Raw genomic sequence first — 27719 nt, 5'->3', positions numbered from 1 at the left:
GGACAAAATCAAGCTCCACTCTTGCTTCAGATCTAAAAAATCCACAGGCGTTTCTGTCCATCTTTCCACTGTGAGAAGACAACTCAACACTATGAGCCTGAAAGGATGTGTAGCTGACAAGAAGCTCTTACTGAGAAAAAGAAATAGAGAAAAAAGAAGAAAATCTGCAAATCAATCGAAGAAGCTGCTGGTGTTCTCAGAACAATAGACTGACCACCCCAGAGTCCAGACCTCAACATCACTGAATGTGTTTGGGATTACTTGGATTGTGAGAAGCAACAAATGCAACCAACTCCTAAGACTGAATTTTGGAGGTGTGGAAAAATATCTTTGCAGATTTCTTTGAAATCTCCTGAAAAGAATGGAAGGCAATGAGTGGACACACTGAATACTGAAGAAAATATGATATTATATTTAGTTATTGAGGCTTCTGTTTTGTTTCCAGAAGATGAAAAATGAGTAACTTGTTCTGAACGTTAAACAGGAAATTAAAAGCAGGGTGGTGTCAGACTTTTGCACAGTACTGTATATATTTTATTATTAACACTATTATTGAACACTATATATCAAACTCATGGCGTAGCACAGCAACCACAATAACAATAAAGTATTCTACCCTACAAATGTATCTGAATGATCTGTCTATGCCTGTCTGTGTCTGTCACAGCCTTTCTCTCTCTCTCTCTCTCTCTCTCTCTCTCCTCTGGAGCACAGCCACATCAACACTAGATCAGCATCTGAGGTGAAATTAAAGGATAAAATTGTCAAGAGTAGTTTCTTATCTCAAAGCCACGGAAACATTTTTTCCTTTTCTTGTAGGGAACAGTATGACACAGGCCTAAAGTTGTGCCAAAACATTGTAGTATGACTCAAGAATTCTCGATGGCCACCAACACCATACGAAAGCAATTATTTGGTAAGGGAAAGCATTTGTTTTTCAGGGGTTTTTTGTGCATGTGTGTGTATGTGTGTGTGAGGGAGAGAGAGAGAGAGAGAGCAGTGAGATCAAGTTTTTGGGTGAGGAGGACGGATCAGTAGATAAAAACGCTGACATACAGCTCACAAATAATTACAGAATTACATGCTTCTTTATGTGTGTAATTGTATGTTGCACAATCTTAAACACATTTGTCAATATGAGGTTTGCATTGCAGTAGCTTACATTTCAGCCCTCCTCTGGAGCTCCCAGTGCTGCTGGAGTGCGTTAAACACTACACTGTGTTCTACTGCCCCCACTCGGATTGAACTGGTACTGCAAGTGAGTTTGAAGAAGAGTGAAAGGCTGATTCACTACAAAAACAGTCTGACATGTTGGACTCGAATTCCTTCTGTCTGTGTTTGATCGTCACTAACTCACCCTTCACCTTCACTTGTTGCTATGAAATGATGCATAAATCACTTTATAAACGTAAAAGAGCGAATTAGAATTCCAGGACAGTGTGTTCAGGCTGGGACGTGAACTGTAAATCAAGAGCTGTGCTGCAGTGATGTGCTGAAGTAAACCAATGAGAGGATAAATCCTAATATGGAGGTCCAAAATATGAATGAGCTTCTCACACACAGGTTAGAGTGTTGGAGTAAATAAATGGAGAACGTCTTGTCTAAGATTAGGCTGTGACTAGAAAAAAGTTAAAATAGAAATGACCTCAGATGAAAAGACATCCTTCCATTTGGTCCTTGGCAGAAAATTTTACTTGTTTCAAATGTTATTTCTTAAAATAATTACATTTATCTGCAAAATAATCTTTCACTAGATAAAATGACTTAAAGCATGTAAAAGATATAAAGAAATAGATTAAATAATCTCATGATATTTTAAACAGGTATTTATTTTATTTATTTGTTTGTTTTGTTGTGTGTTTTTTTTCTTTTTCTCTTTTCTCCATACCCTTTGTGAGCTCTATGTTAATGTGTGATCTAAATTGTGGCTTGTTTTGTGTTTATATGCTTCCTCCATCACAGTTGGACAGCCATTACTACACTCTCACAAAAAAAGGTGTGAAACTGTCACTGGGGCAGTGCCCCTCTTGTCACTGGGGTGATACCTTCAAGGGTAGGTCTCAGTACCTTTAGTCAGGGAACATTGTTATAATAATCCATTGAAATTAATTTTTTTAAGTTGTATTGACTCCACACGCCCTGTCTTGTCTCCATTGTTTTTATTTTATTGTTCTGTTTTAAAGCATTAGGTTATGAAATGGTACAAATACATACTTTTAAATGGGAAAAATCGTATTTAAAGTACACAATTAGACCTTAAAACCACTGTTGTACTTTTGAAGGTACATTTACATTGTCCGTCCCTTGATGAACAAAAAATGTACCTGCACAGAACCTTTATTTCTAACAGTGTATCATCTGTCACTCTTTAACACAAAGTCTTCAAATGTTTCCTGTAAGCTCAGGAGGAGGCAGTTGTGCACAGTAGTGAAATCAACCCTGTAGCTTAGTTCTGCTGAAACTTACCCTATGTTACAACCCTCTCCAGTCTCTCCTAACAGCGCTTTTTGGAGATCTAAGATCTGACTGTGCGTACTCTGTGAGCTATTTTAAAGAGCACAAACATACACTGAGATAAAAGTGTGTGAGGTTGATACTATTCTGCGGAGAACATTCTTACTGTGCAGGAAATGTTTGGCTAGCTGTGACAGACCACAGCAGACATGTTCCCCTAGCAATGTTCTGTGCGCATTTGGAGTTGAGCATGAGTGGGAAGCTGCTGTAGTATTGGACCAGATTGTTACCCCTCGCAGCCAAGTGCTCCACCAAGCACTGTTTGTGGCACCAGCTCTGTCCATATTTAACAACTAATATAGCTGTCTGCTCTGTCTGCCTGGTTTAGCTTTATAAGGACATTGGAGTTGCAGGCACTCAAGTTAGCAGGCCATCTGCTTCTGGCTTAAGTTTGTAAATTTGCATGCTCCTCGAGGAAGACACTTGCATGTCTCCAAAACAACCGCAGTAATGGATAAACTAATGGAATCATCTGGTTGAAGAACTCAACCGCAGGCCCATTCCACTGTGTATTGCACCATACTTCCCATCATGGAGTTTACGCATTTCTGTCATTGTGCTTGTTTATGATGTTTTTTCCCCAAATGCAATTTCATGCAAAATTACAGTAGATTTTGCCATGTAATGCAATGTTAAATGATATTTTTGAATCTCACAGTGGATTCATTGCTTGCTTTGCCTATTATGACCTGTTAAGATAAGCACTCCAAAGCCTTTTGAATGGCTTGCTAAATGTCATGGAAGCCTAAAAGCCCATATGTAGGCCTACGCTTCAGTTCCTCACTCTCATAACTTCATAACATACATTTTAGTGTCAAAATGGCTACTGAATAATATATAGTAGTCACTGAATACATCCTAAGATTAATAACTGAATAACAGGTATAGGGTTAGAGGGGAATTCTGCAGATTTTTAAAAAAAACTTCTGCATAATTAAACAGTAAACAGGGTCGTTCAGAATGGTTTCATGTGAAGCGTTCAATTCTAGAGAAACTTGAGAAGTCACATTGTTGATAAGAACCAGACTTCTGAAGCATTTAATGCCTCTACAAGCTCCCTCACAGAAAGTTATTATGAAATGGTTATAAATGTTTCCTGGTGTCTGAAAAATGTGGTTATGACACTCTTTTTTGTAGGGTGTTGTAAGGTAAAATGTATCCAAAGAATTTTTTTTTCAAATTTACCACTGTTATAGTATTATCAACACTACATATAAAACCCAGAAGACTTGAATAGGTTAACTGGTCATTTTTGGATCCTAAATAAATTGGCTTTATTTGCATTGCAGGCATTGCAACCCCTGGTTCCTATCACCACCACTGAAGTGAAATTTGTCTGTGAGTTTCTCTACAATTAACTATTTCACATGAAACCACTCTGATTGACTTTGTTTACATCTGAACGATTGAACAGATCTACTGATGATGCAATAGCCCTGACTCTTCACACTGCCCTCTCCAATCTGGACAAAAAGAACACATATGTGAGAATGCTGTTTGTGGGCTACAGCTCAGCATTCAACACCATCGTGCCCACAAGGCTCACATTTAGCTTCGGGATCTGGGTCTGAACAGTTCTCTGTGCAGCTGGATCCTGAACTTCCTGACGGGCCAACAGGTAGTAAGGATGGGAAACATCACCTCCTTCTCACTGACCCTTAACACCGGAGCTCCTCAGGGCTGTGTGCTCTGCCCTCTCTTGTATTCTCTGTACACCCACGACTGTTCAGAAAGCTCTGCAGAGGGTGGTGCGGACAGCCCAGCACACCACTGGGGTCCAGTTCCCAAACCTTCTAGATTTATACACCTGCCGATGCCTGAGGAAGACCAGGAGGATCCTAAAGGACTCCACCCATCCAAGCCACTGTCTGTTCTCACAGCTGCCAAGCAGGAGGAGATACAGAAGCATGAAGTCCAGAATCAGCCGGTTCCGAGACAATTTCTTCCCCCGGGCCATCAGGCTGCTGAACAGCCAGCAATGCTAGTGTATCGGTCTATAGGCCTGTCACTACACCTCTGAGTCATCATCATAATGATCTCCATGGACAATCTACACCTCATCCACTCCTCAACAGACTCACTCTGATCTTACTGCACCTTCTATATGTGCCATCTATACTTACACATTTAAATTGACATCTTGTACATCTTCTATCCATATTTTGTATAATCTGGAAGATTTCTATATCAATATTCTATTCCCTGTGTACCCTGTATCTCATTTATTATCTACCTCAGACTCACTAACTGCACATACAGAAATGTGTACAACAGTACACATCATAGTTTTATCTCATTCAATACGTTTTATTTCATAACTTATTACTGTACAACTGTACATTGGACCTGTGTAAATGTGATGTGACAATAAATGTAATTTGATTTTATTTGAAATTATGCAGACATTTTGAAAACTCAGCTGAAGTCCCCTTTAAAGGGGTTAAATGAACCTCATAATAACCACACAAGATATTAAAAACAGCATTATACTTTCCAGTGAACAAAGTACAGCAACTGAAAACCACACTGAAGTTAAGCATTCTTCCTTCAATGAGATGACTCAAGTAAAAAATGAACTTGAGTAAAAAAAGCATCAGGTCCAAACTAGTATCAGTTCCCTATAGGCCCGCAGGGGAACTTCTTACTACACCCAGCATCTGTCAGCATAGAAACTGAAGTTTGTTGGGTGCTATTCTACTCTTTTTGGTATCCCTTTGGTCTTAAATAAAATGACCACTTGAAAGTGAGAGGTGTGCACAACAGCAAAGCAGTCCACCAACAGAACAGAAAACAATCAAACACAAAAGGGAACTAAATGTGAATGACTAAAACAGAACTGAGGAATGTTTATTCTCCTTTTCTCACAAAGATACTTATACTGTGAGTATAAGTAGAAGTATTATTATGTGTTGGGTGAAAATGGTCAGCAAAGTACACATCGGCTAAAACTCCACTCTAAGCATATGCAGTATAACCTACTACACTAGTTTCTATTCACCTCTGGCAGTGAAATATTGAAATTGGATTGAAATAATCTTCAGGTCGGCTGTGCTGTCACGCACGCAGAGGAGACTTGGAGAGGATTAGAAATGTAACCCAATGCTAACTGGAGCCCTGCCAGGGCCCTCTGCAAAACCAATGGCTCATCTGCACATCTCACTCTTCTTATAGTATTGATTTGGATTCATTTCTTGATAATGAAACTATGCCATTTTTTTAAATATCAAAGATTTCTTCTAAATTTGAGACTTGAATGATGGTTGCCTACAGTTTTCATCTACATGGATGAGGATAACGAGCTCTGGGAATGACTGTCTAAATGTATTTGATTCAATTAGAATCGGTAAGTGAACTTTTGTGCTCATTTGTGTCCAAGTGAATGTAGTCATCGATTTGCTGGTCAGTTTTTAATTAGCAACCTAAGGCTGCAAATAGTGAGTGATGCTATTTTACAATGCTATGGATAGCTCAAGGCACATTTAAGACTTACTATCCAGTAACTGCTGTAGCCCTCAAAATGCTGCTCAATGATTTTACTTTCACTTGTAGGGGACAGTTTAGATATACATGTGGTGGGTATTTTGAAAGCCTTTGCTAAAGAGGGATTAGTTGAAATTCCACTGACATATTTAAATAATCCTGTCACAGTTTCAGGCAATGGTGTAACTTATAAGAAGTTCCATGAAGATGATTTTTAAAATACTAAAAATAAAAGCCAATAGCTTCTTAGTAATACATTGACCAAATGGTATACAATACAATGGTAGGTAAAGCTTAAGCCAGTGTTTTTCAGGTCTGTGTCTGGGGTACACCTGCCCTGGCCATTTTAGTGTATTTCCTGCTCTGATAAACCCAAAACAACAAAGTAAACAACTAATAAACCCATTTGAGTTGACATTGGGTGTATAAGAGCAGGGCTGCTCCAGGACCACAGCTGGATTCACTGGTTTAAGGCTCCACACCTTAAAATGCAACCACTGATTGCTCCACTAAGCCACTGACACTTTTCAAGGGTTGTCAGAAAGCAACTTTACGTTTGTGAATGAGTAAAAGTGGTGTCTTATAGCCATATGGAATTATATGACATGGTCTACACTTAATGGGATCAGGTCAATCTTCTCCTTAACCTTAATCCCTCACTTGCCACCAGTGAACCCTTGAACATGTCTGGAAAATGTTGCCTTTTTGAAGGAAATTTTGCATTTACTATAGATCAGAGTTTCTTGATCCTGCACAGAGACCCACTGCCCTGCCATGTTTTCCATTATTCCTTGTCCTAACATCCCTGATTCAGCTCGTGAAGGACTTGACTTGATTATCTGATAATCTAGATCATGTGTTGGGGCAGGAAATAGTCTCCTAAATACAGGGACTTGAGTGCAAACTTGATGAGCTATTCTTAGGTTACAGACGTGTGCAATAAAACTCTGGGACCTGGCCTTTTAAAGGGTTAAAAAGGTTCTTTATACACAAATCTCATGTGCAGAAATGGTTCCTTAACACCTCACATGGCCAGCGTCTGTCGGCAGGCCCAAAGTTTTATTACACACTCCTATAACCTAAGAATAGCTCAGCCAGTTTTCACTGAAGCCCCTGTAGTTACTGAATAATAAGTCTTAGTATATAAGCCTTTTAAGGGGTTAAAGAAGCATCTGTTGAAAGGTTCTTTAGGAAACCAAAAGTGGTTCTTCTACAGCATTGTGCAAATAACCCTCTTTGGCACCTTTCAAGATTGCACCTCATGGAACTGGCTTGCAACTAAGTTACTAACACTCACATACTTACATTGAGCAGGTGGAAGATTCTCACAAGGTGGCGCTGTTAGCAGTCAAATAGCTTTTGATTCTTCAAATCGGCCGTGCTTTGCATCAGTTCCATCTTGTTAAGAGTACAGATGCACAGCTTTTTCATACCGAAACTCACATCACGTAACGTATGTAGTTGTTCTAGACTATAAAATAATTTGAGCTGTTTGATTCCCTCTTGATCCAGAACTATGTGAAGACTGAAATGAAGATACCTCTGATATGACAGTGAGTCGCCTGCAGACTGCGGCAACTCACTCTCTGTGCAGCTGAGCCGTAGCCTTGAGATGCAACGGCGGTTCTGTGCCTTCTACAGTTTAACTCCAGAATGGGCCAGCAGCCGACACCAGAAACTTAATCAACATCCCTCTTTTTCCCACAAATACAACCATGTCTCCTACTGCTCCACCTGGCGCCTCTGGGCCTACATAGTCCTGCTGTGCTTCCTCCTCTTCCCTGGTTCCTCTGTTGCTACCTTCCGGGTCGGGGTGGTTGGGCCGTGGTCTTGTGACCCCCTCTTCGCCAAGGCCTATCCCAGCACAGCAGCACGACTAGCTGTGAGCCGTATCAACCGGGACCCCTCCCTGTGGCCTGGTACCACTTTTGATTATGTCATCTTGGAGGAGGACTGCCAGACATCACAGGCTCTTTCCCGCTTCCTCGGTTACTACACAAGGGCGTCCGGCTTTATCGGGCCGGTCAACCCAGGCTACTGTGATGCAGCATCCCTGTTGGGGAAAAGCTGGAATAAAGCAGTATTTAGCTGGTCATGTTTTAGCTATGAGCTGGTCAACCCTCGTAGTCACCCCACCTTTGCCCACGCCATGCCCCTGCCCACGCTGGTGCTACTGCGTTTCATGCGTCACTTCCGCTGGGCTCATGTGGGCATCGTTGCCTCGGGCGATGACGTCTGGATAGAGACTGCCCATGAGCTGGCCAATGCTTTGCGAAGCCACGGCATGCCTGTGGGAATAGTGGTGTCCACTGGGAATGACTCAGTCAGCATGCGTAAGGCCCTGGCCAAGGTCAAGAAAGCAGAGCACCTGCGCTGTGAGTTGAACTCCTTGAACCATAACTCTTCAAAACAAAGATATAAAAAGGGTCCTTTGGAGAGAATCTAACTAGAGGTGTGAAACCTTTACATTTAAAAAGCTCTATTATTGTTAAAAAGCTCTACATTATGTTCAGGTTCTTTAAGTCTTAAAAAGGCTTTTCACTCTAGAAATCTTTAAAAATCTTTCAAGAAGTATCAATTTAAAGGTTGCTTATGTAACCAAAAGTAGTTCTTCAGGTAACATTTATATTTTAAAGGCTTAGTAACTACTGTAGTGTAGTGTAGGCTGAGCAACAACCATAAAGTATTCAGAAATTAAAGTAATATGTAAGTTATGTAGTTATGAGAGTGAAAAACTGAGTGTGGACTCAATATGGACGCTTAGGGTTTAGAAGCTGAATGAGTCCCTGAAACTAATTTAAATGTAATGTTATTGCAAAAAAAGTTATAATATGTCAGAATTTATACTAAGTGGCCTCTCCTTTTCATCTATCCTTATTCTGTTCTTTTTTCCATTATTTTATATATTTATTTCCATGTTGTCTTTCTTTCATTATTTCTTTCCTGCATTTCTTTCTTTCTTCTCTCCCTCTATCCTTCCCTCCCTTTAGTGGTCATCCTCTGTATGCACTCAGTCTTGGTGGGGGGCACGACTCAGAAGCTGCTCCTGGAGATGGCACATGACATGCGGATGGTGGATGGCTCTCTGGTATTTGTTCCGTATGACACACTCCTCTACAGCCTGCCCCACCACCACCTGCCCCAGCCCACCCTGCGCAACAACAGCAAACTGCTGCAGGCCTATGATGCAGTGCTCACTATCACTGTGGAGTCTCCAGAGCAGCACTCTTTCTTTCACGCCTTCGCTGAGGCACAGGAGAGTGGAGAACTGCCCGACAGCTTCCAGCCCCACCAGGTACAGTGTGAGAGGGGGATTAAGAAGTGGCCTGCACTGGTCAAACCATGGGAAATGTTTATATTAGTATTTAAATGGGGACATGGGTATAGTATCAGAGGGATTTAATCTGTTGTAACATGAAAACAATTTCAAAAATGTAAAACAATTTTAGACACTGTTCATAGCCTTTCCTGCCTCATGTCTTCCTTTGATATACACTGCCCATCAAAAGTTTGGGGGCATCGTACCTTCTTTTGAAACTTGTATTGTTTTACTTTTCAGTGATTAAAGATAGATGCAAATGTTTTGTTAATAGCTATTGTTAACAAACAGCTGTTTACTAATACTTGGGGATATATTTTACAACACCTAGTTTCATGTTCATCAAAAGTGTCTTCTTTCAATGGGCAGCAGGATTTATTGATTTGATGGTTTTGTTTTCCAAACTATTGTTAAAGCACTTGCATGATGGATAAATTCATTTTCCTCACTTTTTGAAATAAAAAAGTGAAATAAAAAAAATGTGAAATAAAAAGAGTCCATATTGTCTGTAACGAAGATGCAAAAACAGTCTGTTTTGAATTCATTGTTTTTGTGATGTCAAAAAACCAACACATTTGCATCAATCAGCCTATTCAGACAAAAATATAATATATAAAGAAATATATAGGCCATTTAAAAGAGATGTTTCAAGAGATATTGAAAATCTTTCTCCTCAAAGGTGATTTAAACAGCTGAAAGGTTTGAGTGCTGTTCAGTGCTGACATTACAGGAAATAATTTTTTACACAGTACTTTTGTCAGTTCTTCAGTTTTGCAGTAAGTTTCTCTCCTCCCCACCAGGTCTCTCCTCTGTTTGGCACCATATATTCCTCCATCCTGTTGATGGCTCATGCCATGCGAGGTGTGCGGGCTGCAGGGAAGTGGGATGTCTGGGGGGAACTTGGCCCAGCATGCCCGTAATCTGACTTTCAAAGGCTTTAGCCACGCCATCCGCACTACACAGTCTGGCTCAGGCCTGCTAGACTATGTGGTGCTGGACACAGACGGATTTACTTGGGAACTGAGGCCTTCCTACCGCATAGAGATGGAGACGGACATGGTTCGCTTTCTAGGTCACTCCATTCACTTCCCCGCATGGGGTCCACCCAAGACTGACTCCAGCTGCTGGTTCACTGATGGGATCATCTGTAGCGGAGGTGAGAAAGACACACACACACAACCACATGGACAAACACTGCAAAAAAGCCATTTACAAAAACTATTACATTAAAGAAAAAAATCTAGTAAGGAAGTATATAATATAAGTATAAGTATATTTAAATGTGACATAAGCAGATACAAGATTCTATTTTAATGCATTATCATAAGATACAGGGACTCAATATATAGTAAAAATATATTGGCAAAATTTGAACATCTGTGGTCAAATTATTATTATTATTATTATTATTATTAGTAGTAGTAGTAGTAGTAGTAGTAGTAGAAGTAGTAGTAATACTACTACTACTACTACTACTACTACTAATAATAGTAATAATAATTTTTATGCTGAGTTTAACACATTGGAAAAAATAAAACACAAAATTTAAAACGTCCCATAAATTTTACACAGGCCATATTTTATGCTTTTTTTTTCCAATATGTTAAATTAAGCAAATAAACAGTAATTGTGAATTTAAGTGTGCAGACGTGTGTTTTCTGAAGAGCATGTGTTAACTTATCTCTACTTAGAAAACAAATCATGTTGTTTAATCAGGATGCCCAAAATTTTGCATATGACTATAAGTTTATATCTCTAAACCTCTTGGTGAGACTATATGCTGCTAGTAATCTGAGATTTAACATGTTGTACTTCATACTCAAATTAAACCATCATGAGCCATGTCTGCTTGCCAAACAACAGAAAATCTGAATTCTTTTTTCATCTTTTATTCACTTGAGATCACATCTGAATATACCACAACTAGGGTGTTAACAAAGCAGCCTCTGAGAAGTTAATGAGTAGAACACAAGTGTAAAACTTAAAACTACAGAGGCTTTCTAATAGCATCAATAGCATCTCAAAATCCCTGAAGTAAGACATGATATCATAACTATTGATACAATTTGATTTATAGCGCTTATATTAGACCATTTCACTTACTAAGATTTTGTTTTCTTGCCATGTAGAGAAACACGTATACACACTTACACAAAAGTCCAACTTTCAAACAATCTCTATTTGCCCCATCTGTATCATTACCATAGACCTGTACTTTGAAAAAGAACAGAAAACCTTTTGTCTCAAAACATGCTTATAATAGGAGCCAATAGGCAGATGCTGAATTCTATAAATAAATATGTCTGTAATTTTTAGTTCATTTTCACTTAGGGGAATTATCACATATATTGTGTTTATAATGAATAAGTATTGTAGTACAACTCTTAACTCATTGTTAAGTTTTAGTTGGAAACAAAATGTTTACAATCTCGAAATGGCCAATCACCCAGGGTGTTTTTGTTCTTGGTATTCTGTGACACATTACATCCAAGTAAGCTCTTTTATTCGTAAGACCTTCAGGAGCTGGCCAGAAGGCCTTACACGTTAGAGTAACTACCAATATAATTAGGAAGAGGAAGAGGATTCTACCAGTCATATTTTGATTTGTAATTGGTGGGACTAATTTTGTTAGAAAACAGTGTCAGTCTAGGTCTTCTAGAAGTCATAGATACAACACAGAATGTGAATGTGAGCGGAAGTTCAGAATTTGAAAACAACGATGGATTTACTAAGAAGACTCACTGTGAAAACAGGTAAAATGTATGATAATGTCTTGTACAAGCTACGAATGTCTGTGATTAATCTAGAACAGGCAAAAAAGGTTAAAAAGCATAAACTAACACAAAAGCATTAGTTTAGCAACACTAAGGTCCTAGCACAAGTAGTCACAGCTCATCAGTGGTTTTCTGGTGTCCATGTACAATCAGACTGAACAGGTGAAATCTCTGCCTACATCACAACTCTGACATAACATTGACTCTTTAAAACTAGACCTTATTCTGAAAGAATATACAATACAGATGTACAGCCTTTACAAATGCATTTGACTGGAGAATTCATAAAAGTGTTCTGTATAAATCCATGTTCAAATAAACAGTCACTGATGGAAATCAGCAGCTAATGATAGACATGTGAATATGACTTACTCCAAAGGTTTTCTCTTTCTTTATCAGGGATGGATGTTTACCAGCTGATCGTCATCTCCCTCAGTGTCTTTCTTCTGGTCATCTCTTGCATCGCCTCTGCTTACTTCATAAGGTAACAGTTATCTTGCCCTGTCTTTCATCTGGTCTATCATAGAGTCTAAAGTATTCTTGACTTACATAGTTGTGATTAAATTGAGGTCTAATTACAGAACAAAATACCAGTTGTGGATGTTGTTGCTTTACATAGCCTGGTCACACTCTTAAAAATAAAAATAGCCAAAACAGGCTCTTTGGAATGTTGCCATAGAACTGTTTTTAATTCCCTAGAGACCCATTCAGTGAATTTTTCTTCAAAGAGGTTTTTTTTGTGAATGAGATGTGCGAGGGTGAAAAACCTTTTAAAGTCAAGAACTTCCACAAAATATCAGTTAAAGGTTTTTAATAGAACCATACATCCAAGGCAAGAACCATGTAGGAACCTCCAATTTACAATAGCATATAAGAGGATAGCATTTAATTTTCATGTCTTGAAGGCGACGAATCAACCAGATTCGTTTAATTCGGGGCCCGGATAAAATCTTACTGACCCTGGAAGATGTCACCTTCATCATCCCATCATTGAGTAACAAGGTAATTTCAGGTATTCATGCATATATAAGACTGACACCAGCATGAACTCTAGTGATCCACACTAATGACTGACACTTTTTACTAAAAACAGAAGTTGAGTTTCGATGACAGCAGAACCAGCGACACCAGGAAAAGCTTCTCCGAGCGCAGCAAGTCTACATTGTCGAGTCAGTCACCGGTCACCCATGAGAACACAAACGTCGCCGTCTATGAGGTAAAAAACTCTCACTGTACATTTCACACAGAAGATTGCAGTATGACATAGCTTCTTTCTGCAGGCCCCCCAGTGAAAAGGAAATTTTAATTCTAGGCTTTAATTAATGTTGTCGCTCTGTGGTGAGCTGCTAGTGAGCAATAAGAACCCCCTTCTGTGAAAATAATGTACATCTCTCCACAAAGACACCTGTATTAAGATAAAACAGACATCACACCTCAGCTTTCTTGAACTAAAACAATGGGCCTCATTCACCAACCGTTCATAAGAATAAATTTCTTCTTAAAACCCACTCACAAAGATTCTGACATTCACCAGTGTTTTCTTATTTGGTATTTGTTCTTAGGTAAGACCAGAATCTACACACACTCAAGAGCACAAAGGTGCTAACAATTCTGCGGTTTAAGAACACGTCATGAATCTGACGTAGACTTTTTCTCAGAACCTTTAGAACAAATTTAAGAAAAAACCTAGGAGGATTTTGGTGAAGGAGACCCAAAGTGCACAACTGCCACATTAAAAACAGCATTGAAACTCAATAAAAAGACTGTTATGAATGATGCGCACATGTTGCTGATCTATGATGATGAAAATCCAGTCTGTTTTTGGTTTTGTGTGTCATACATATTTCAATCAAAATTTCTTCCATCAACATTATTGATATAAAAAGCATAGCTCAAAAACTGAAGGGCCTCCAAAACAAGCTGATATAGTATTTAATGGCTGCTATTAAAATGAGTTCAAATGTGTTCAAAATGGCTTAAAATGATTCCTCCTCCTGTTCTGCAGGGTGATTGGGCTTGGCTGAAAAGACTTCCTGATGGAAACTTTCGAAGCATCAACCCCAGCACCAGTGACGTGTTTGAACTGGTTGGTCCCTTGCACGTTTCAATTACTGAACCTTTAACACTAAATCCAAATAAATGTATTTGCTTGGCAAAGTCTTTCCCATCGATCTGCTAGAATTCATAGTGTCCTCATCTTTTACGTTTTCTTCTTCACTTAATGCCCCATTTTTAATTTATTCATATGACTATTGAGAACATCAAGTGCTTAATAAAGTGAGCTCCTCCTGCATCTGCAGATGAAGGACATGAGGCACGAGAATGTGAATCCTTTCATGGGCTTCTTCCACGACTGTGGAGTCTTCGCTATAGTGACGGAGTTCTGTTCCCGAGGTAGCCTGGAAGACCTGCTGCTGAATGATGACGTCAAACTGGACTGGATGTTTAAGTCTTCACTCCTGCTGGACCTTATTAAGGTAAGGCCCTCTATGCAAGGACTGGGGTCACGTTAAATTGAAAGTTTGGCATTAAATCAAATTACACAAATTACCCCTTACTACAAATGTAGCTTTCAGCCAAGACAGGTTTGGTGTCTGATTTTACTTCATTAGTTTTGCGCTGGAGCTACAAGGCAAATAAAGCTAAAAGTAGTGGACGCTTATGGCCACATAGCATTGTGCAAACTGCAAACAAGCTAGTCGCTCTGAGATTATGTAAAGGTGGGGTCATTGTTTTTGGTGGAAGTTAGCTGTAGTTAGTGTTTCCTCTACACTCAAAAAATGAAGTGTTGGATTTACTTTAAAATGTTAAAACAAGTGGTTCCAAGCAACTGTGTTAAGTAGCTACTTGATTGAGTAATATGTACTTGACAAATTCAAGTAAAGTCCATTGGAGATATTCCTGATTGTCATTTAGAGTTATGTCAGGGCTGTGGTTCAAAAGATATAAACTTAGTGAGATATGAAAGCTTTTACCTCTTATTTTCTTAATAACATGATGAACATCTGATTTTCTGTACACTGCCAGAATATATGCATAACTGTAAATTTCTCAGCTTTACATTTAGAGCATAATGGGGATACATTTGGAAACATGTTATGAAGATGTATTGGAGTAAGATGAATTCTTCTGGATATTAATGAATGTACATCTTGGAAATACTTTTTAATTTATGTTATTCCATACATCATCATTAAATCTGAAAGCAAGGTATCTGGATTTTAAAGATGTTTGTTACTTTGAATGGCAAAAAAATCTGTTAAATTTATTTTCACCTTAAACAGCTTGACTGAGTTTGAGGCAAGTATGTGATGATTTAGTTTTGCAGTTTGCACAATGCTAATTGGTAAGACGTAAGTTTTTGTTTGTTGTTAGCTACATTAGGCATGTAGCTCCAGTGTAAAATTTAAAAAGCAAATTCCAAATATGTCTTAACTAAACTGCATTTTGTTATGGCAAAAAATGATTTGATTTTTATCTTTAAGGTACTGCTCTCTGTAGAAAGACTCAGATTAGGATAGGATTTAAAACAGGTTAACATATGTTTGGTTTGTTGAGAAATGCAGGCTGATCCTATCAGGTGTTATGATATCTGGTGTTATATTAAGATTAAGGCAATAAATAAGACTATATACTGAGGGTATATGTACATAAATATTTCTGGCATGCAGGGTATGAAATACCTCCACCACAAGAATGTATGTCATGGAAGGCTGAAGTCCCGGAACTGTGTGGTTGATGGACGTTTTGTGCTCAAAGTGACCGACTATGGTTACAATGAAGTTCTGGAGGCCCAGAAGTTCCCGTATGTTCGGCCACCAGCTGAGGGTGAGTGCGTGCATCTTAACATCTTTAAACTGGCCAGTGGGTCCAATACAGAGTTTGTGACTAGCATTTCTTTCACACTTAATTAGATTGTTAGTGGTTTGTGTTTGATTGTCAGTCTCTATAAAGATCAGTGAGAGCTTCTGTTCCTCTGTAAAGTGTCTCATGTACATGTTATGTGTTGCTTTGCGTGAGTGCTCATATCTGACTGCTCCACAGAGCTGCTATGGACCGCTCCTGAGATCTTGAGAGGTTCATTCCCAGGGCTGAGTGGCACCCTCCCAGGGGACGTGTACAGCTTCTCCATTGTTATGCAGGAAGTGGTGGTTCGCGGGCCTCCGTTCTGCATGTTAGAGCAGAGCTCTGCTGAGGGTAGATCACATAAATAGTTCCTAAATAAATAAAAAAAATATATAACAAAGATGAAGATACATTTTGATTGTTTTTTTTTGGATGACATTCTTGTACTTATCTGTAAATAAGAACATTCTATATTGGCCATGGCGTGCATTTAGCACAGTATCCCTCACTTTACAGGTATAAGTGATGCCTTGGTGGATTTGATACGGCAGAGTTTACAAGATTCCCACCTTAAAGAATGTACCAATATACTAAAATTGTCATATACAGAAAAACTTGGCTCCATTTTCAAATCTATCCTTTTCCATGTATAGATGTATATTCTGTTCGAATCTCTCTCTTATTCCTATAGAAATTATCCTGAGGGTCATGAAGCCTCCACCGTTATGCCGGCCTGTTGTATCTCTAGACCACGCTCCAGTGGAGTGCATCCAGCTGATGAAGCAGTGCTGGAACGAGCAGCCTGAGAGAAGACTCACCTTTGAAGAGATTTTTGATCAGGTGGGCCTTCTTAAAGATGACTAAATGACCAAAAAAATGACAAACAATTCCAGGCTTTTTTATTTCAAATAGTTCCTTCCCATGTATCCTTATGATATGAGTCCCTATATGGACTCTGAATGATCTGATAGGGTTTCAATGAAGGAGTGGGGCTATTTTCAGAGACAATTCTGTTTTAGTGCTTTAATTTACCAGCATGCACATCAACACAGGATGTCCAAGTAGATTTAGACTACTAGATGCTTTTGACCAGATGAGTTTGGAAGTACTACAATACGTATATGTTCATTTATGAACAATTTGTTACCTCGTCCCTTCTCAGTTCAAGAACATAAACAAAGGGAAGAAAACTAACATCATAGACTCCATGCTGCGGATGCTGGAGCAGTACTCCTCTAACCTGGAGGAGCTGATCAGAGAGAGGACAGAGGAGCTGGAGGTTGAAAAGCAGAAGACAGAGAAACTGCTGACACAGATGCTGCCACCGTGAGTAGAATGCATTCAGACTCATCTGCAAGCCTGCATAGGCAAAATGCATGTATGCACTCATACTATGTATATCAGTGCTGTCCAAAAAAAAAACACGTATGTCCAAAATGGTAAAAGGCATTTGTCAATTCATTATGAAATGTACAAACAATATAAAAGGCAGTTGCTGTGCTCAAATGATTTAGAAAAAAAAGACTTGTGTCTACAGTTTTGGCCTAAAATGATAGTTGGATGAAAATAAAAGTTATTCTGTTTCTCCCTTATCCAAAATCTAGCTGATCAGCCAACACTAAAGTATGGCTTTTACTGCTGTTTTAGCTATGCAACATACCTTTGTCTAGTGTTATAGATGACAGTATGCATACAGTGTCAGAAACCACATAATAAAGTCTATATGAAATTACTTTTAAACTCAAATTGGTTTGAGGCAAGTGTTGAATGATTTAGGTATGCAGTTTTCATGATGTTAATTAGTAGGATACAAGCTATTACTTTGCTACATTAGCCTCATAGCTCCAGTGCATCATTAAGAAAGCAAAGTTCAGTCTTTGCTCAACTAGTTTTTTAAAAAAAAAAATACATTTTTTGTTTTCTCCAAACTATTGCTTGAAGGAAATACATATGTATTGTTTTTCTCTGAAATCCTACGTTCCTAAAGTTTAATGATGTATCTGCTATTGTTGTTCTAGGTCAGTGGCTGAGGCTCTGAAGTTGGGCACCACAGTGGAACCAGAGTACTTTGACAGCGTTACAATCTACTTCAGTGACATTGTTGGTTTCACTACCATTTCAGCCAACAGTGAGCCCATCGAGGTGGTTGACCTTCTGAATGACCTGTACACGCTTTTTGACGCTGTCATCGGCAACCACGATGTGTACAAGGTATGTGTGACCGCTGCATGGCCAGTGAATGAGAACATCTGGCTCAGCGGTCTCCTCCATGGACAGTATATGCATGTCTCCTCTGTTACAGTGCACATTAGAGACCCATATATCCATACAGTGCATGATGGCAACCAGTGTAATCAGGGGTGTTCTACAGAATTATTGGCCCTGTGCAAGTGCAGTCTTTGTGGGTTCCCTTCATATTGAACATTCAAAAATAATCAAATCAGCTACAGTTGTACGCAAAATTTTCAATATGCCCATGCAGTCAAATTACGAAAAAAGAAGTTAACACATTCTTGTGGCATTCCAATTTGTTGAATTCAGCAAATAAAAAGTAATCATGCATTAAAATGTGCAGAAGTGTTCTCTGTAGAGGATGTTTTAACTTATTTTCACTTAGAAAATCAACAAAACGTGAATTAACCAGGTGGGCCCAAATTTTGCATATGATTGTATATTTGAAATATACCATTTATATGTTCAGTCTATACTGCCCCAACAACAAAGGAGTGCTGAAAAGTAGGGGGGGGGGCTTTAATATTTTTCATAAATGCAACATTAAATTTAATTCAATCAAATTCAATTTGTTTTACCAATATTAATTTAGTTCTGACACGAATTACTTAAAAATTTTAATTTATATATAAGCTCAAAGAACATTTTTAGTCCAGGCCCCTCGAGGACCTCCTCCACCAAGAAGCCCTTGGTGTTCTGTTCCACTATTCACCCAACTACAAGGTCCCTGAGAGTAGCATTGTACACAAGCGTTGCCCAAGCCCAGTCCTACTGATCTACCGCTCTGTTTACTTCCAACACATCTGGCTGTAATAATCAGATACTCCTGAAGGCCTTGATTAACTGGATCAGGTGTTAGATTAGGGTTGGAACTAATTTTGCTGTGTGTGTGGTCAGGCTCCCCATGACCCAGAAGGATGAGCGGCTTAAAAAATGTGTGTGTGTGTGTGTTTGTGTGTTTGTGTGTTTGTGTGGTCAGGCTGCTTTGCATCTCTATTAACTTGTTAAAATGCAGGCTTATTATTCAGTTATTGATACTGGAATGAATGGAATTCAACAGTTTCATATTAAGACATTCTACATCTCTCACTCTGTAATATCCAGGTGGAGACCATAGGTGATGCCTACATGGTGGCATCAGGTTTACCCGTGCCCAATGGGAACCGGCATGCAGCTGAGATTTCCAATATGGCTCTAGACATCCTCAGTGCTGTGGGGACATTTAAGATGAGACACATGCCTGATGTCCCGGTCCGAATACGAATAGGAATTCATACAGGTCAGAAACATTTTTCTTTTTCAGTGAGTGTTATGTCTCATTTCATTATTGGGATTTGGTTTAAAGCAAAAGTAAAACATGTTAACATTCCTCTGGCTCAGACAGCGTATAATAAAAAAGCTAGATCTTACTGTTAATCATTACTTTACCATACTTTTCCATATTGTTCAGATTCACAGCTAAGGGATCTGTATGTGTGTATGTATGTCCTCCACAGGTCCTTGTGTTGCTGGTGTTGTGGGCTTGACAATGCCACGGTACTGTCTGTTTGGAGACACAGTCAACACTGCCTCTAGAATGGAGTCCACAGGGATGCGTGAGTCTCTCCATTACAGCCATATCATAAAATGCTTCTTCAGTCCCTTTGACCTTTTTGAGGTCTGTTTGTCTCCATAGGTTTTGTTCATGATTTAACTTCTTGGATTCCTACAGCCTACCGGATCCATGTTCACTCCAGTACAGTTAAGATTCTGCTGCAGCTGAAAGTGGGGTATAAGGTGCAGTTGAGAGGCAGGACTGAAATGAAGGTAAGACTTTTTGTGAGCCGTTTTGCCCAGGCAGTCAACATGAATGAAATAATTCATTCAGTTTGAATGGTTGATTGCCTTTTTGAAGCTACAATGCAGGTGGAAAAATGTTTAATTGTACTATTCTATATATTTGTGTATAAAACTGTTCCAGTCCTAAAATCTGATTGGCTGCGCCATGTTTGAAGCCATTCTTAAATACCACATACAGTCCAGACCACAAGCATCAATTGAATTTTGCATTAATGCGCCAAGTATATACTGGATAATAATTGATCATCATGTTGCCTGGCAACCACAATCTGTGGTTTATTGTGATTAGTAGTAATAGAATGCATTAGTACTGCTGTCTTAGTACTTTAGTTTTTTCATGAAATTACTGACAAAGCAAAACTAGAACTGATTATTGTTCCTTTAAAGAAAGGGTGCTTGGGGGCTCCTGACTGGTGCAACCATCTAAGCAGTGGCCCAGTCACTGGGGGATTGTGAATTGTGATCCCAATGCCCTGCTAGAAAAATCAGCATAGACCAGCATATCAAAACCCAGCACATGTTGTGTTTCGGATGCTGGGATGTTGGCCAGCCAGCGTGACCACTCTGGGTGACCAGCTAAACGAGCACAGGACCAAAAATAACCAGCTTAGACCAGTTTAGACAGGTATGGAATTCATGCTGGTCTGTGCTGGGTGTTTTCAGCAGGGTGGTGCCTTAGCCACCCATGACTAAAGTCCAAGAGGGCATAATTGGCCAGGGCAAGATGTCCCTCCTTCTTCCCTCATCACTCAGCAGCAGTCTGAAAAGATATGCGGTGGCACTTTACATGTCTTGTGCTCACCATCCCGGCCTGGAAAAAAAACTAAAGTATCCTTGAGTTTACTTAACAACTTGACACAGTTTGAAGCAAGCATGTGATGTGATGATTTAGGCATGCAGTTTGCACAATGCTAATTTTAGTGGCTAAAAGCTTCCATTACTCATTAGCTTCCATTAGCCTTGTAACTCCAGTGCAAAAACCTCAACCTGCAGACATGTCTTGGCTATGCCAAGTGCATTTGGCGTAAGGGGAAAATTGTGTGAATTCAGTTTTTTGCTGAGTCATCTCAAAACAATTCATGAAACAGAAGGACTGATCTAGGAACTGTTCCTGTCAGTAAAGTTATTATAAATAAGAGAAGAATCTGATCCTAGATCAGCACTCCTACTCTGAAAAGCATTGTGAATGCAGGCCAATGTGACCATGGAGTTTAGATTCAGTCACAGAACAGTCTACACACTCATACAGTCATACACACTCAGATGATCAATGGAAAAGATTAAAGCTCTCTTTAAATCCACACCTGGTTCTACAGAATAAGAAAATGGATCATATGTGGATGTGATCCTGTCTACTTCTGGTCCCAACTGGTTACATTTCACCCCATTCAAATTCTGTATTATATACTTGCAAATTAGTTTCATTTATTTCCCATTTTGCTTTCTAAACAGACATGAGAAATGTTATCTTCTGTAACTGAATTAAAGGGTAGATACTGACGTTCATGTACACTTGATGGTCTAGTTAGAGATGCAGCTACTTTCATCTTTTCTCCTTCTCAGGGCAAAGGCACAGAAGAGACCTACTGGCTCGTTGGGCGGGACAGCTTCACCAAACCTTTACCCATTCCACCTGAACTCAAGTCAGGGTAAGACAAGGCCGTCCCACAACCTGCGGCCTGTTTGTGTGTATCCCTGTGTGTCTTTTTCTTTATCCTCTCCAATATATTTTTACAGGCAAATGGCACACGGCTTGCAGCTGGAGGAAATAGCCGCATACAAGAGGCAGAAAGCGGAGAAAGAGCTTGCAAAGAAGAATAACTGAGGTAATGTTATGCATGGAGAATGTATAACATTACTGAATGTGGCATCTAGGATGGGAGGGGGGACTAGAAGGGTTTGGCATGGGTCACAATTAGTACATCTGTGCCATTATACTTGGATTACATTCTCCAACAACGAAATAACTCAGTTCTTCTACTTTCAAGTTGTGTTTCTCATGCTTTAAAGGGATACTCCAGCATTCTTCAACCTAATCTCTATTTGCTGCATCTGTAGCATACAGTTCCAGAAAAATCATATCAAGTTATTTCCCTGAACCTGGAAAAAAAGGTCATCTGATGAAAGACCATCAGTTGTATCTTGAAGCAACTGCTCATCAGCTTCTATCGTAAATGAATCTTTGAGGCAACAGGTGTTGTCACTCTTTTCTAATTAGTGAGAAATATGTCGAAGTTATTGTTTTTGTCAGTCTACAGTCTTTAAGGTAAACAGACAAATGCTCATGCTCTATTACCTTAGCCAACCCTACTAGCCCAGTCTTTTTTCTCTATCGTACCTTTTAGATGGAAAACAGACAGTTTGTTAATGTATACCAAACATGATAAATTCAGTAAATTGATACTGAATCTTTTATTCCATTAAATGTATATGTGTAAAGCGCAAAATGAGCTTGATAAGCTGCTTTTAAACTTCCTTTGTGGTACAGCTGCACCTTGTACTACCTGCTATATGATACGTCACGCTGCACAGTGGTGTGATGGCCTTTTCTCTGACACTTTTTTCATACCACCCAGCATGTGGTAACAGCTTTGCGAACTTACTTTGTGTGTGTGAGTGTGTGTGCTTGAGTATGTGCATTTATTCATGAGCATAAAGGAATAGGTAAGCCAAAAATGCTCATGATGCTGCCAGTGAATGAAAGTGAATAGCCAAAAGTTAGCACTATGCAAATGACATCATGCTAATTGCTGGCTACTAGCTTCTGTTCTTTGCTAGTCAAATTAGCATGTGTGATCAAACTATTCCTTTAATTTTGAACCCTGTAATCAAACTCCTACAAAGATACAAGCAATGACCCTTCTTGCATTAGAACAAAGTCTATAACCAAAAACCCTATTAAAGTGAAATTAAACTACAAACACTGATGTGATGTCATACTATGGGAAACTTTAGCCCCTCCAGTTTTGGAGGGACATTTTTGGACTGGGAAGATTCATGACTTGTGAAGCCAAAGATAGCAGTTATACATGCTCTCTCCTTTCACATGGCATGGCACTCTTCTGATATGGATAGCTGCGAATGTGGTCAGCTTTTGAAAACCGGATGCCTGGCTATGTTTGGCATGCTGATGTGTGTCTGTTTGCGTATTCTGTCATGCTCTGTATGTCTCGTGACTTCCTCGTGTTCCATGAAATCAAGATCTTAACATAGGCCTAAACAAACTATGAATATGTACTATTAGTTACATTGTGATCTTCAGCATCTAAGAGACTCATAAATATGCTTTAATTGGAAAAACAATAGGCCTTTATGGTAACTCAGAAAAGTGATAGATCACAAAACGTTGCTGTATTAGATAAACCAGGCTGATGGGCCGCTCTCTGTTGCTGTGTGGTGTTTTGCAGGCCTGAGCACAAGGACTTTAAGTTGATGCTTCAGAAGGCTGTGAGGAAGATCTCGGCTGTACGTCAGGTGGCCCAGCTCACTATGGCAGATGAAGGCAATGTCATGATACACCATCACTGACGACCCTTCACCTGTGTCTTTTTGACCTGTGCACTGGAGACAGGAAATGAAATGCCCCTTCATTTAAACAAGGGGACAAACCAAGAAGGCACAAAATGTGTCTTCGTAAGTTCAGCTTTCTTCTTACTCTCCATCTGTGTGGTCCAAACTGCTTCAGCCAACCTCTGGATTAAAAACACTCTCTGCACTTGGGCTGGTCTGTCTATAAGATTAGGAATTCTCGATGGATCGGATGATAGAAGACATGCATCATGTCCCTGGAAGCATCAAATGCAGTCTATTTGATTGACTTAGACCATGACCTCTCCTGGAAGCCCTTCTTAAACTGCAACAAGTGACAAGCAACAACAACAACACGCTCAAAACATCCTTCCAGTTCCCATTATGGTATATTCCAAAGCTACCTCTCAGAAGCTTCCAGCTCAGCCTCAGTAAGCGCAAAGCTAAGCCTCATCCTGTTTGTGGAGGGGCTACAGGCCTGTTCTGAATATGAAGCACCTGTGACACAAGCCAAAGTCACATGAGGAACTGAAATTATCCCTTGGGAATCCATTACTCAGCGAGAGAGGGATTGGATCTGAGAGAGAGAGAGGAAAAGGTTGGAGGACAGAGTAAAAGATGTCAGCTCCCTGTTTTCATGGTCTGTGATAACAAATAACTAAGTGAAAATGGTAAAATGGATGAAACAACTGGGTGTGAAAGGAAGTACATATAGAGCAGACCAGTGTTTTGATGCAGACGTTGGTTACTAACAGGCACTACCGTTCATACAGACACACCTTAATAAGGGGTATGTTTAGCATGGACTCCCATGGATGTCATTACTGCACAAACTTTTAGTGATATTCTCATTTTCACTGTACAGCATTTGTGATTTCAAATGTTCAAATAATTTAAATGTATCTCTTTATGTTTGTGGTGAAATAACAGCATGTCATAGTTACATAATCTGCTAACTAAGTAAGATTCGCTATGACGACTGTATAAAGAGAAACAAAATTACTGTGAAGACTAAAAATGTCAGATCTTTATGTTACCATAAAATGCTTTGGATTTAAGGGGTTTAGTGTGTTAGACGTTCAGCTATAAAAGTTTGTTCTGTTACTTTAGATTAGTTGGATTTGAACCGGTGTATTTACCTTAGCTTTTAGTCTACACATGATCCTAAGCAAAGAAAATAATTGATATTAACCCATTCAATCAATTATATCAAAATTATAATATAAACTTTACAAATATGAAAAGAAATTAATGTTATCAATGAATCTGACTTTGTTTGAGTGGATGTGTTCCTTAGGTTTACAATAGGATGAAGTCCTTGATCTAAAAGCAGACATACAATGAAACAACGCCCTTTTGTGGTCATAGCTGCAAGTGCAGCAGATGGTGACCTAGATGCTGCATGGATTAGGCCAAAGGGGTAGCCTGGCTCTCTATAAGAAGGACACAGTGAGGAGGTCATCCTTAACCAGATTACACATCTCTAAAGCCTGTCTGTCATCTTACACATAGATTATACCATAACCACACTCTTGAGCATGTCTCTGTAAATAGTCATGTGTAATTATGCCTATCGAAAGGTTTCGCTAGCCCAGTCAATCAGAAGAGTAAATTGGTAAGATGCGTGTTCGTCAAGAGACAGTCATCATGTGTCATCTTAAATGACCTCATGGTGTTTCCCAAATATAGTGACATGAGTCAGCTTGATTCCTGAAGTGAGTGTTGACACAAATTTGTCTATAGGTATTATTTAAGGCCCTCTCCATCCAAAAGGAAAAAATGATCCATCGCTACATCAGCTGAAAACATTCCTACTCGCATCAACAGGAGTTTCTAGAACAATTTTTCTGGTTTAAAGACTAGAAAAAACCCTTCTAATGATGTATCTTGAAGGTGGGAATAACTTTTGAAAAACCACAATAGCTTTGGGGTTGATTTTGTGGGTGGGAGTCAGATGAGGAGGAAAATTAAAGAAAAATAAATGACTTTCCAAATGTGCTGCCCAACAATATTCACCGCCGCGTGGAGCTTTTTGATCAGGTCATAGCCACTTGGAAACTGAGGCTACAACACCCCTGACCCATCGCTGGGCTGTCCTTGGCATTGTGCTAGGAAGCAAATCACCAGATGCATGACTTTTAAAATGATGGTTGATTATAGACACCTTTAGTAAATACCTTTTTTGATTTACTGATTGTACTAAAATTACTGCTGTGGACTACAAGGTGTCTACAAAAATGATCTTAAATGATTATATGAGTATATGGGAGTAAATTAAAGAGGATCTGATTTTATCAGTTGCTATTGAAAGCAGGCTTGAAGTAATTCACACTGTGCACCACTTGAAGGAGCAATTGAGTCATCACCACTGATGTACATATATTGGCCTTCGTGCAGCACTCCTAGATTTGAGTAACCAGGCTTCAGTGAATGTACTGATTAAAAGGTCTCTTCACGGATGCATTGTATGGACAATGTACGTCAAAAATTTACTGCTATATATTATGGCTTTAATATGACAAGACATATGTGAACAGTAGAGATTTCCAGGTTCTACAGTTAAAAATAGCTTTGTAGGGTCATAACACGTCATGTACACTGCAGAGACCACATCACTGCTTATGATTACCTCTGAGATTGGTTTGTGCATTCACATAGAAATGTTAGAGTGCGTATTTGTTGTGTGCATGTTTAACAAACAATACAACACGCAGCCCAGTAATCCATATTACTGTAGAGAAACATTCTGTTCTTTTGACTGCTTAAAGACATTAAGCTGCTACTACAGGTTTTCAATCAGGACAGCTGATTTCATCAGGAAATGTATGTCCACTCAAAAAAACATGGATGCTAACTTTTAGAGAAAATTCCCTTGATACAGACATCACTATAGAGTGCCTTTTTCCTGCTAGAATACAGATTTGGGGCATTTGTAGGTCTTTGGAGAATGACGTTCCAGAGAATACAGTTTGAAAGTGAATGACTTGTTTTTTTCCACAGTTTGTTTCATTATTATTATTATTATTATTATTATTTATAATTTTGTTGGGGGATACTTTGTCCCTATGTAGCAACACGCTAACATTAGTAATACTGTATTTTAATAGTCCTCAATAGATGTTTTGTAGATGCTCAGTCTGTCTGACTAACTTTCAACTAAATACCTATTGAATGCAACTAAAACTGAAAATGAAAGATTCTATTAAACCTAACCTTAACCTCAACTTCAGTCCAAAACCTAAACCCTTAAACCTGACTCCAAACATAATGGTGTTCATAATTAACTGGGTATCACCAGACAGTTTGTTAATAAGTATCTGTAGACCTTCTACAGAGAACATTAAATTTCCACTTTATTCAGAAAAAAATCTACTGAATGCATTTTACCTATACCAAATATGGATCTGAGGCATTCTTAGATATTTAGGGAACGATACATTTCAGAGAACAAAGCCTGAAAATTTAAGTCCAACACGTTTTCTTTTTAAATGGCTTTGGTGGAGGACTTTCCTCATGCAACAACACAAACAGAACATTTTACAGACATTTCCAATTGCTGCAGACCAAAAAAATCACCATTGTATGTGCTTTTGCTCTATATAAATCACAGTAGTGTACTGCCCCTTGTTCCATGTCAGAAAATACAGTACGTTACACTCTTCATGCTGAGTTATGTTCCACCTGCCTGTAGACTGGCACGGCTTACAAACCCTAGGCCTAGTGGGCAGCGCTCTGAGTACAGCACGACCAGCCATGTGTCCACATTTACAGTCCAGTTGCTATGCAAGTGAATACCTGGCTTGAGCACAGCAGGGTGTGAAAAATTTGGAATTGTGTCCTGAACATCCCACTTTTAGATGCAAACACAGACAGGACAGGCCTAAGTTTGGACTGATGTGGCATAGATAACACCTAGATAACATGAAGATTAGGTTTCACAAAATTGCAACACTAAGCAAGGAATTTATGGCTGCTGTGCTGGTTATAGTAATCGTTCCTCGTGGGGAGCTTTTTTTTACAGTTTTTGGACCTTTCCAAACATGCCTTGGAATGGAAAACTATTATTGTTATGTAAACCTGTACATGCAAGATAAGATCAACCTACTTTTTACTCAAAGGTTAATATGTACTAGCAAGTCATCAAGTATCACTGACTTGGCATCATAGTGGTTCTTCCTTCAATATCA

General features: G+C 39.2%; 1 protein-coding gene across 1 annotated transcript; it reads left to right on the top strand.

Moving 5' to 3' along the window:
* The first annotated feature begins 7606 nt into the window (after positions 1-7606).
* On the top strand, positions 7607-23532 carry gc2 (guanylyl cyclase 2). The gene is given in 19 exon segments (XM_036596650.1): positions 7607-8369; positions 8985-9289; positions 10114-10197; positions 10199-10469; positions 12487-12571; positions 12993-13089; positions 13181-13303; positions 14093-14173; positions 14388-14564; positions 15759-15915; positions 16132-16284; positions 16625-16773; positions 17096-17259; positions 17952-18144; positions 19270-19444; positions 19662-19760; positions 19877-19971; positions 21568-21653; positions 23412-23532. Coding segments are annotated over 19 exon segments (3378 nt in total).
* The last annotated feature ends 4187 nt before the right edge of the window (positions 23533-27719 follow it).

The sequence above is a fragment of the Colossoma macropomum genome, unplaced genomic scaffold (genome assembly GCF_904425465.1).
Source record: "Colossoma macropomum unplaced genomic scaffold, Colossoma_macropomum, whole genome shotgun sequence".
Lineage (NCBI taxonomy): Eukaryota > Metazoa > Chordata > Actinopteri > Characiformes > Serrasalmidae > Colossoma > Colossoma macropomum.
The sequence above is the reverse complement of the archived record's forward strand: the minus strand, read 5'-3'. Positions and strand labels throughout refer to the sequence as shown.